The 12,457-nt window shown below is 44.5% G+C and overlaps 1 protein-coding gene across 2 annotated transcripts in view; it reads right to left on the bottom strand.

Moving 5' to 3' along the window:
- TMTC1 (transmembrane O-mannosyltransferase targeting cadherins 1) overlaps nucleotides 1-12,457 on the bottom strand; it is a 255,008-nt gene that overhangs the window by 116,144 nt on the left and 126,407 nt on the right. For both annotated transcript variants that reach the window (XM_070049600.1, XM_070049599.1), the window contains one exon: nucleotides 8,446-8,635. In XM_070049600.1, coding sequence (XP_069905701.1) covers nucleotides 8,446-8,635 — 190 coding nt within the window. The remainder of the gene's footprint in view (nucleotides 1-8,445; nucleotides 8,636-12,457) is intronic.

The following is a 12,457-nucleotide window of genomic DNA, read 5'->3' on the forward strand; positions in this document are numbered from 1 at the left end:
TGTAGAGAATGAGCACTAAAAAGGGCAATGCAGACCCGAAGACAAAAGAAAAATCAGTATCGGCAATCACTCAATCTATTAAATGCAATATTCATTTTTTGAGTTCAATTTTATTTTACCATCTGGCATATCAATGCTTATTATAAGGTTAAAACCTTATTATGGCCAGTGATGCGGCTCACTAGGCTAATCTTCTGCCTGCAGCACTGGCATCCCGGGTTCTAGTCCCCATTGGGGCACTGGCTTTGTCCCGGTTGCTCCTCTTCCAGTCCAGCTCTCTGCTGGGGCCCGGGAAGGCAGTGAAGGATGGCCCAAGTGCTTGGGCCCTGCACCTCCCTCTCTTATTCCCTTATATTAATTTTCATTCTGTCCTATGCACCTGGCTCCTGGCTTCGGATTGGCACATGCGCCGGCCATAACGGCCAATTGGGGGGTGAACCAACAGAAGGAAGACCTTTCTCTCTCTCTCTCTCTCTCTAACTCTGCCTGTCAAAAAGAAAAAAAAAAAGCCATCTTATTATAAGGTTTCAAAATGGCATTCTGGAAGTGAGTGACTGACGTGCCACAATAACATCATAATCTATTATTTGCCTGAGCCATGTGCAAAGTAACTTCCACAAATCTGGAATCACATTCAGCTCAACTGTATGGGGCTGTGGTAGCAGTTTTCTAGCCCAGGGGCTGGCTGATTTCTGCTACAGGGGAGGCACTGGAGAGGGGTCCAGCCGCTCATCCCACGGGGACATGCCTCTCAGCTTGTTTTCCAGGGCTCAGAGCTGCAGCCCACGACTTGTGCTGACTACACGGGAATGGACAGACAGAGTGGGACAAAGCTAGGACCCCTGCTAAGAACGAACCAACAAACCTGTGTCAGTCTTTAAAGCTCCATTCGTATGGGAAGGAAGGGAGCTCTGCTGCCCATTGTCCATTCTCAGAAGACGTCTCACAGGAAGGCCAACACCGAGTCAGCTGCCACTAATGCCCCTCCCTTCCCTGAGCTCCCCTTGTACGCTACAAGATTATAAACGGCATCAAGATGCCTCCAAGCCTCAAGACACCCTGTGAGAATGCAATAAAGAACCAGTACCAAATAAATTACTCTTAAATATAATTTAGTGGTGTTCCCTCTGTCATGGAGGGAAACCACATTAGAGGATAAGGGAAATGAGGGCTATAAACAATAGGCCCAGTGGTATTAGTTCCCCTAAACAACACAAATTAGATCGGCAGCGTTTGTGCTGCGTGCCACTTGTTACTAAAAGTGAGCGGGCTGACATCACAGCTGCAAGAGTCATCAAGAAGAACCGGAGCGCCTTTCAGTCCGGGGTTCTCCTGGTTTAACACCTGCTACTTGCAGGAGGGAACGGGGCAGTGGCAGCGGCCTCCTGGCTCAGGGTTCTGTCTGTCTTCCATATACATTCACGGAGTGATTATCCTCATCGCACAAGGCAAGGGCAAATTAGCCTACCTTCAAGTTGATTGCGAAAAATAACTCAACCCAATCATGAACTTCCAGATGGTCGCCTACATTATGCAGCACAAGCTCAAATATAAGCCTATGCAATAAACACTGTGGAGGGGTGGTCGGGGAGGAGGAGGAGGAGGAAGGAGGAGGAAGGAGAGGCAGAGAAAAAACATCCACTTCCAAATTCCCCAAGGTGTGGAGCAATCCTCTCTATGCTAGTCAGTCCTCCAGGTCTGCACGTTCTTACGCCATGGAAACAGGACAAGTAAGAAACACCTGTAAATCCACTCTGTGGGTACTTCTGAGAAAGGAAACATTTGGACTTCGCATGCAGGTTTCCCCATTCAGTTCTGGACAGGGTGTCGTCAGAAGCCAACCATTTCTCTGAGTTGCTTCTCTGCAGGAATAGACAAATTGGATGGGGAAGGGATGTGGAATATTCTGCAATATGTGACTGTGCCTGACTTAACTAACTTCTATAAAAGATCTGTTCTTGTTTTCATTAAGGGCAAAAAATTTACAAGAGGGATTTGGGGGTGTGGTTCGGAGAAAGAACACAGCTGCTGTTTTACTTCTTGCATTGGTAATTTGTATCCATTTTAATAAAGTTCATTATTAAGCTGTTAACAAAATTCAAATAAGTGTAAGTACAACTGCAAACTGCCAGAGTATGACCTACCCTTCCGCTGCTCTGAATGGCAACAAGGTAGGAAGAAAAATCTTCTAGATAAACTGTGGAAGAGAGACTCTAAGCCTGTACACTGGCCACTGTGCTGTACAATCAGTGATGGTTAGAGTCAGCCGAGAAATCTCTGTCCACAGGTGGACGCCGCAGCCTAGCAGGTTAAGACGTCACTTCCCATCCCGGAGCACCTACGTCCTCCACTTCCGATCTTGCTTCCTGCCGGTGCACATGCTGGGAGGCAGCAGGTGACGGCTCCAGTGCCTCGATTCCTACCACCCACCTGGGAGAACCAGCATTCTGGCTCCTGGCTTCAGCCTGGCCCTGCCTTGGCCACTAGAAGCATTCGGGGAGTAAACCAGTAAACAGAAGCTCAATCAACCAATCAATCACTGTCTCTCTGCCTCTCCTTCATCTCTGTGACTTTTTACTCTGGCTCCGGCCTCTCTGCTCCAGCCAGGTCAGCCTCCTCCCTGCCTACGGATGATCTGCAACCTCCCTGCCTCAGGACCTTGGCTGGCACTTGCCTTCTCTCAACTTATGATGCTCCACTCCCAACAGCCACATGGCTCATCAGCCACTTCCTTCAGGCTTCGGCCCAAATTTCACCTACAGGTCAGTACCGATCGATCTCTTCACAGCATTTAACCCTTGACACGCAAAGGCACATTTTCAGTGCCTAAGTGTAAGCTCCGTGCAGCCAGGAACTTCACTACTCTAATCCCAGCACTCACCCAATATTATGTCAGTGAAAGAACAGTGAGGGGCTGGCGCCACGGCTCACTAGGCTAATCCTCCGCCTGCGGCGCCGGCACACCAGGTTCTAGTCCCGGTCGGGGCGCTGGATTCTGTCCCAGTTGCTCCTCTTCCAGGCCAGCTCTCTGCTATGGCCCGGGAGTGCAGTGGAGGATGGCCCAAGTGCTTGGGCCCTGCACCCCATGGGAGACCAGGAGGAAGCACCTGGCTCCTGGCTTCGGATCGGTGCAGCGCCGGCCGTAGTGGCCATTAGGGGAGTGAACCAATGGAAAAAGGAAGACCTTTCTCTCTCTCTCTCTCACTGTCTAACTCTGCCTGTCAAAATAATAATAATAAAAAAAAAAAACAGTGAGGGTGAAGACAGATTCCACGACGCTGTGGACTTACTGCAAAAGGGGACTTCAAAACAAAGTGCAAAAATGGAATTGAAAGATGGTTACGTTGATGCAAATTTTTTTTGGAAATGTACACATACTTTTCTCATATCACATACATATTGCATGAATTTCTGAAGGCCCTTTATATGTATGTATTTCAAAACTGCTTACATTAAAAAACTCATAAACTCCTCTTTTAACTCCTCCATTTTTAAGTGCTCTTACTGGATATGTTTGTTGAGGCAAAAGCTTCTTTCCTGGTAACACAGTAAATAATCTGACTAATTTAAAATTTAATGTTATGGCCAGGGTTCATCCAACAAGGTCAGTTCAACGCTTCCTGACACAATACACAGGCCACTGGGGTACGAATACTTCAGAACAGAGCCATGCTTACTGGGCTGACGTTCTCATCATCTCCTCCACTGTTTCTTTCCAATACAGAGGAATGTCCACAGAGCAAGACCCTGATTTCCTACAAGTTTCACCTTTTGGTTTAGCATCTCAGAGTCAAAGCCCTTAGCACCATGGCCTTTGCAATTCATCATCGCATAGAAAACAAAACAAAACAAAAACCAGGACTATTTCCACGTCAAGAGGGTGCTAAGCAGCAGGGGAGCATGACCTGCCCGGTCTGATTCTGCATCCTTCCGATGTGTAAGCAGACCAAGGAAAGGCAAGCGAGGCCACAAACACAGGAGCTGGAAGCAAACCTGTGTCTCCAACTTCTGCAAGAAGAAAACAAAGAACCTGCCCACAAGTGCCTCCCAGAGCAGTTGGAGGAGGCTCTCGAGAATGTTTATAAAGAACGGGCAAGATCAAAGTCATCCTCAAAGAGCTAAATCTTACCATCAGCTGCAAAGCTTTGCTAAGTTTTTCCAGAAGCCGCAGAGTGAGGCACAGAGGGAAAGGATCATCAGAAATGTGCAGAGGAAGTGTCCAGCATTCATCACGCTATCAAAAGGTATTGAGGGCAGGGCCGAGCGCCGCGGTGGGTAGGACCTGCTGCAGGTCCCGACTTATCACACCTGACCAAGAAGGCAGCCAGCTGGGGCTCACCAGTGCCCTTGATCAGCTGGGAAGGAGCCCAGGAAAATCCTCCCTGACATCCATCCAGGCTCCACGGCACCAGCTTCGGGAAATCAGCAGTGAGACAACAGGTGAGCCCACCCGGGAGACAGAACCTCCTGGGCACCCCCAATCAGCTCACACTGCTGCTGAGAATGGAGCCTTCATAGACTTTATTTACAGCTCACTTTAAAAATGACTCGGCATACCGAAATTTAATTGGGCCAAACTGCTTACTTTGATAGTTTCATTCATTTAAATGATACCCATGGAAAGGGCAAACAATAAAATTTAGATAACAGGTATTCAGTATGGTGAGCACGGTGCTGGAAATATGGTAGTGAACACGGCAGAAGAATAAAATCTGTCCTCATGGGGCTTATATTCTCATTGGCGGAAGGAAACAGGCATTAGGGAGAAAAAGTAAATCGTATTTATTTAGTGGAGAAAAGTTTAAAGTGAAAAGCAAATAAGGAAAGCAGCGGAGAGTAGGAACACGCATTTTGAACAGGGGGGTTAAGGCAGGACTTCCTCAGAACCTGAAATCTGAGCTCAAGTTCACGTATCTCATGGGCATGCCAGAGTTTCTTCAGGCTGGTTATCCACATTACCCTTGCATTATACAAACGAATTCCAGGAAGATGACTAAGACGGTTACTTTAAAACAATGTGTTCAGTGAAAGAACAGTCTCCAAAAATAGTCTGGAGGCAACTGGTAACCACCTACAGTAGAATGAGCTGGATGTCCCTTTCACTCTGCAGACAAAAATTAACTCCAAGTAGATCAACAACCGAAATGCAACAGCAAAAGACACAGCTGCAACTCTTCACGACCTTGGATTTGGCAATGCATTCCCAGATTTGACAATAAAATCATGAGTAAGAAAAGAAAATACAGGGAACCGATTCATAAAAATGAAGATGTGTACCTCAAATATCTCATCACTAATGTGAAGAGAACATGATCACAATTGCGAAAAAATAACCTACAGAATGAGAGGAAATATTTGCAAAGCCAGTATCTCAGGGATTTAATTCAGTAACAAAAAAACTAACAATTGAATGTGAAAACGGGCAAGGGACCTGAACAGACACTTCTGCAATGGAGCTATGTGAGCGGCCAATGGGCACATGAGAAGATGTTCGGTTCACAGAGCATTACAAGAACATAAATCAAACCACAGCGTGATACTTCTCCACACTCCCGAGGACGGCTTTAATAAAACAATGAAACATAGTAAGTATTGGTGAGGTGAGGGCACAGAGCTACTGGAACCTTTGTGCAGTGCTGTTGGGAATACAATATGGTACAGCCACTGTGCAAAATACGTAGTTTCTCAAATAGTTACAAATAGAATTATCATATGAAGCAATTTCACTCATAATCATATATATATATACATACATAAATATACACCCCAAAGAAACAAAAGCATATGTCCACACAGAAACTTGCACACAAATGTAAATAGTACCATTATTTGTTATGGTCCAAAGGTAGAAAAAAGTTAAACGCCCATCAGTGGATGAATGGGTACACAGAAAGTAGTCTACAAATTGGAGTATTATTCACCTGTCAAAATGAATGAAGTATTGATGCACGTTACAATATTTGTGAACTACAAGAATATTATGCTAAGTGAAAGAAGATGGGCACAAAAAGTCACACATGATTCCTTTTATATCATCTAGGCAGAATACACAAATCCATAAGGAAGCAAGCAGATCAGAAGTGATTTTGTGGGGTGATAAAAAAGGTGTGAAATTATAAAGAGTTCTTGACTGAAAATCCGTGAGGTACCACTAAATTGTAGATTTCAAAAGACTTAACCAAACACTATGTCACTTTCACATTAATTTTTAAAAAGGTGTTTCAATCACTCAAAATTTTACATCAAATTTTCATGATCACAGCATTTTGGTTTTGAATTCACTCCTGTACGCATTCCACACTGTAATGTAACTCAAGTACTTTGACCACGTCTTACAGCTTTATCAAGGTACAGATGATAGGACAGAAGCCACCCATATTTAAGCAGATATTTGCTAAGTTTACATAACCCGGCAAGCACTACCACAATCACATTTTTTTTTTTTTTGACAGGCAGAGTGGACAGTGAGAGAGACAGACAGAGAGAAAGGTCTTCCTTTTGCCATTGGTTCACCTTCCAACGGCCACCGCGATTGGCGCACCGTGCTGATCCGATGGCAGGAGCCAGGTGCTTCTCCTAGTCTCCCATGGGGTGCAGGGCCCAAGCACTTGGGCCATCCTCCACTGCACTCCCGGGCCACAGCAGAGAGCTGGCCTGGAAGAGGGGCAACCGGGACAGAATCCGGCGCCCCAACCGGGACTAGAACCCGGGGTGCCAGTGCCACAGGTGGAGGATTAGCCTATTGAGCCGCGGCACCGGCCCCACAATCACATTTTTTAAAAGCATGCAGCACCACAAAACATTCTTTCAAGGATCTTCACAGTCTATCTCTACTCACTAGTTCATGTCATTATTCTGCATTTTCTAGAATTTCACATGAATGCAATCAATCAGTATGAAGCCTTCCAAATTGGCTTCCTACACTTGTACAATGTGTTTGAAGCACATTTACATTTTTAAAGATTTACTTATTTATTTGTTAATTATTTTAAAGGCAGAGAGAATAATCTTCCATCTACTGGTTTTCTCCTCAAATGTCCACAACATTTGGGGCTGAGCCAGGGTGCAGCCAGGAGCTTGCAACTCCATCTGTATCTCCAATATGGGATGGCAGAGATCTAAGTACTTGAGCCATGATCTGCTATCTCCCAGAGTGCACATTAACAAGAAGCTGGATCAGAAGTGGAGTAGCTGTGATTCATACCAGGTACTTCAATATGGGATATGGGTGCCCAAGTAGCAACTTAATTGCTACACCACAACATCTATCCTATCTAGGTTGTTCTATATATCAGAAATTTCTTAATTAAATTTCTGAGTATTGTATCATGTTGAGTTTGTCCACGGACAAGCTGATGACATCAGATGATTTCTATTAACAGCTACTGGAAATAAAGCTACTATGAACATGGACATGGAGAAACCAGGCTTTAGTGTGGGCCTATTTCTTTCCAGAAGATACTGATACATAAAATAGCTTAATTTTACATTTAACTTTGAGAAACTGGCCAAATTTTCCAAAGTGGCTGCCCATTTTTTATTCCCAGCAGTAATGTACCTGCAATCGCTCTACATGGCTAACACTTGGTGTTGTGCATCTTCTCAATGCTAGCCATTCTTGTAGGTGTGCAGCGGCACCTCACTGAGGATTTATCTTGAATTTCCGCAGTGACTGAGATGTTGAGCATCTTTTCATGTATTTACAGACTTCTGTGTAGTTTGCTTTTAAACATTCACTTTTTATTTACTTGAAAGGCAATGACACAGAGAGAGGAAGTGACAAAGATCTTCAGGTGGCTGCTGCATTCCCCAGATGCCCACAATGATAAAGGCTGGGCTGGGCGCAGCCTTGAATAAAGAACTCTATGTAGGTTTCCCATTTGGTGATAGGGATCTAAGTACTTGGCCATGACATGGTATTTTCCAGGTACATTAGCAGAGAGCTGAGTCAGAAACAGAGTAGCCAAACTCAAACCAGCGCTCAAATATACGATGCTGAAGTCTTAAGTGCTGGCTTAGCCTTGCACCACAGCAGGAGCCCCACTGTGTATCTTCTTTCAGGTAGAGTCTTATCATATTTTAAGTATTTATAGCATATATTATTTATCACTATTTCATTCATCATGGCATTACATCAAACCAGTTATTAAAAAAAAAATGAGCAACCACACCACAAAATAAACTTATTTGCAAAACTTCAGATCTAACTTCTTCACGATTGGTAGAAAAAGTCAAAGACATATAATTAACGTGACCATTTTCTATTAATTCTGCTGAAGTCCTTAAAATATCTATAATCTACAAGGAAAACTTCAAACACAAAGTCCCATGGATAAGACATAAATTCAATGTCGATAAAGATTCCCTGTGGGAAAAAGCAAGTGTTAGTAGCCTTAGAACACCCATCTTCAAACACAGAGTTCATTGGATTTTTGAGAAGATTACCTTGAAGGCTGCTAAGCAGTGCAGAGTCAGCAAGGCCATCACCACAGCCAGCAGAAGGGTGGCTAAGTTCCGCACGTCCCAGACGCTCTCCACCAGGGGAATACTGCCCACTTGCCAGTCATAGCACAGGGTAACAGGTGCGAGCAGAAGCCACACGTTGAAGGCCAAGAGGTAGGAATAAGTAAGGAATCTACAAAGACAAGAAGCATCACTGAAGCACAATTCAACATTCATGACCTTTGCCAATATTAACCCCTCATGTTCTATTAAATAGCATCTTCACACTGTCACTGTTGCCTTAAAGGAGAAGGGAAAGTAGAAAGCCATTATCTTATTTATTCATTAAACTGATCATTTGGGGATATATTTATCTAATAGTTGCTAGCCTCTGGATTATGTGCTGACTGTACAATGATAAAAATTATCTATCTATCTATCTATCTCCCTCCTTCCCTCCCTCCCTCCCTCCCTCCCTCCCTCCATTAACAATCTACTACAACCTGAGATAGATGCTATGAGGAAAAAGTGGGCTGAATGTGTATGACGGATAGTTTGTGTGTGTTGTGATTCTCTAGGTTAGGATTTTTTGAACTGTGCCTTCTCAACAGTACCCCAAATCCTACAGATATGACACTATTTCAACATTTTTATAACATTCTGAATCATATTACATTTTTCTCAAAAACAAAACAAAACAAAACAACGCAAGTATGTGCAGTCAGAGGTCCCTTACTCACAAGGGAGGAGCCAGCCTCTAGGAGGAAGGGCAAGCACCTGTCCTTGTTGACCAGTGCATCCATGTGGGCACAGGGGAGAAGGCCGATGGACACAGCTGTGGGTCCTGCTTTCTGCCTGAGACTCCAAGGTAAAGCAGGAGTCACTACAGGTGACCCTTCTGCCCGTGTGTGGAGGAAACTCACTTTATTTAACTTCGTTCAGTCAACACAGTCATTAAGCAGCGTTCTGGACCCTTGGCAACTGCAGGACTCATAGACGCAACAACTTGGTTGAGATGAGACCTCTGTGCCAGGACATGACCAACTCTAGCAGGCCTCGCTCAACTCTTGCAAGATGACCCAACCCTTCATTTACTTATTTAAATTTTTTTTTAAATTTATTTTTAAAGAATACAAATTTCTTAAGTACAACTTTAGGAATAGTGATTCTTCCCACCATACCCGCCCTCCCACCCACACTCCCACCCCTCCTCCTCCTCTCTCTCTCCTTGTCAGTCCCATTCTCCATTAAGATTCATTTTCAACTAACTTTGTACACAGAAGACCAACCCTATACTAAGTAAAAAGTTCAACAACAACAAACAAAAAACTGTTTGAGAACTAGTTTTACAATTAACTCTCAATACAACTCATTGAGGACAAAGGTCCTGCCTGGGGAGTCAGTCGGTGCACAGTGACTCCTGTTGTTAATTTAACAATTAACACTCTTAGGTATGATGTCAGTGACCACCTGAGGCTCTTGACATGAGCTGCCTAGGCTTTGAGTCACAAACTCTATCAATATTTGGACAGTGCCATAAGCAAAGTGGAAGTTCTCTCCTCCCTTCAGAGAGAAGTACCTCCTTCTTTGATGGCCTCTTCTTTCCACTGGGGTCTCACTCACAGAGCTCCTTTACACAGAACATTTTCTGCCACAGTGTCTTGGCTTTTCATGCCTGAAATGCTCTCACAGGCCTTTCAGGCAGACCAGGAAGCCTTAAGGGCTGATTGTGAGATCAGAGTGCTGTTTAGGGCATTTTTCATTCTATGAATCTGCTGTGTGGACTGTTTCCCAAGTTGGAACATTCTCTCCTTTTTAATTCTATCCATTATTATTGCTGAGCACTTGATCCTATTTATGATCTCTTTAACACTTAAAAGCATATAGTTCTGCATACATTCCTACGGACTTACTTCTAAGGGTACAATTTACAAACTTGTCATGGTAGGAGCCGGTGCTGTGGCATAGAGAATAAAGCCACCACCTGCAGTGTCACCGTCCCATATGGGTGCTGGTTCGAGACCCTGCTGCTCCACTTCCAATCCAGCTCTCCCTTGTAGCCTGGGAAAGCAGTGGAAGACAGCCCAATTCCTTGGGCTCCTGCACCCTCATGGAATACCCAGAGGAGGCTCGTGGCTCTTGGCTTCAGATCAGCACAGCTCCGGTCACTGCAGCCAACTGGGGAGTGAACCAGCAGATGGAAGACCCCTCTCTCTCTCTTCTCTCTCTCTCTTCTCTCTTCTCTCTCTCTCTGCCTCTTTTTCTCTCTTTTTGTAACTCTGGCTTTCAAATAAATAAATAAATCTTTAAAAAAAAAAAAAGGGAGTGTAGTGTCCCAGGTCTGGGTGGAGAAAAAAAAAATCATTAAAAAATTCTACACAACTTCCAAATAAATAAAAAAAAAAAATCTTTAAAAAAAAAAAAAACTTGTCATGGGACTCTAAATCCCATTAAAATTGTGGTAAAAAATGCCATCCTAATTGTTAAGTGATCACATTAAAGTGAACATATAGACAGGATCCAATACTAATGTGAATGGTGCAGCTCTAGCAAATTCGACCCAACTGTAACAGAGATGACACAACTGTGGCACGGATGACCCAACCCTTCCATGGCTTCTAATAGGACCCCAGTCCCCACAAACATGCCTGCCTTGTATATTTCAATGTCACTGGAACAATTTATTCTTTGTTTTAAAATACCTTTCTCAGACCAGATATGAAGAAGTGCTTAGGGTTGTGAAATCTCGTTTCTAAATTTCAGGAAACGAAGCCATTTCTTGGAGAGTTCATCGTCAGTAAGGACAGAGCCTCCAACCCCAGGCTCGTGGAAGCTGAGAATGCTGACTGTGAGCTGTCAGCAGCAGACACACCGTGAGCTCAGTGGAACCGACCTTGACCCTTGATCCTGACGCTACAGGGCCCCCACCCGACCTCCTCCCTCATTCTCCCTCTAAAAAGCCCAGTCACCTCTACATGAACCAAAACTGAGTTCACCCTTTCTCCTACTCTCAGAAGTTATGGAGTAAAATCCGTTTCCACCACTTTAACTAAAGTCTGTGTGTGACATGTTTACGGGATCAAACAGAAGCACTGATACATTCCTTGCCCTATCTACAGTAAAAACAGAACATGCGGACTGCAGAAGGCGGTGTGAGACAGTGGCACGCTGTAAGAACAGAGACTGTGAAGAGAGGCCCTTGCCCATTTGTCAGAATCTTCTGGAGGGATTCTGGATTGGCAAAGACGCCCTATCGCCTATCTCAAGGTCCCTTCCAGTGTGGAGAGTCCACTGACTTTGAATTTCTGCCAACAATGGCTACTGGTTGAGCACAGTCCCTAGACCTTCCCCGCTTGACCGCTATCCTCCGTCCCCCCAACCCCGAAGGTTGGCAATGGAAAATCCTGGAGAGATTAATGAGGGGGATTATTCACTGCCATTACTCTCAAATCCCGACCGAGAAACGGGTTGAAGGGGTGGGGATACCTCCCTCCCTGTTGTCATTTTAGCGGAAGGGTTAAGTACAAAGAGCAGACGATACAACAAAAGCGTCACAAAGTCCACGCTTCATGACTGTGGTTCTAGAGATCCACAACCCTGCTACCCTCTAATCTCCTTCAGGTTCAATGTTCTCTTTCCTTCACCCCAAAACGCGTCCTCGTTATTCTGACTGGCAGCGGGGGCGGGACTGAGCTCTCCAGAACACTGCCTTCCTGCTCAGCAAAGACGCCAGCTTGGCATTACAAGTGAACCTTAGCAGCGAGATCGGGCAGCTGTGGATTTCAGTCGCCCTCTAGCTCTGACAAGTTACTTTCAGAAATTTCGTTCCTGAATAGCAGATCCGGACAGTTCATCAATGGCTATAAAACTACCAGGTAAACACCTGATGAGGTATTAGCATTTTTAATTTATTTTCTTAACTGATACAACAAATTGTACATATTTATGAGAAACCACGGGATGCTTCCATAAAGGTATACCTCATGTATTGTGCAAATCAAGGTAAGGGTATTTA

Source organism: Oryctolagus cuniculus, chromosome 9 (genome assembly GCF_964237555.1).
Source record: "Oryctolagus cuniculus chromosome 9, mOryCun1.1, whole genome shotgun sequence".
In the NCBI taxonomy this organism is placed as follows: domain Eukaryota; kingdom Metazoa; phylum Chordata; class Mammalia; order Lagomorpha; family Leporidae; genus Oryctolagus; species Oryctolagus cuniculus.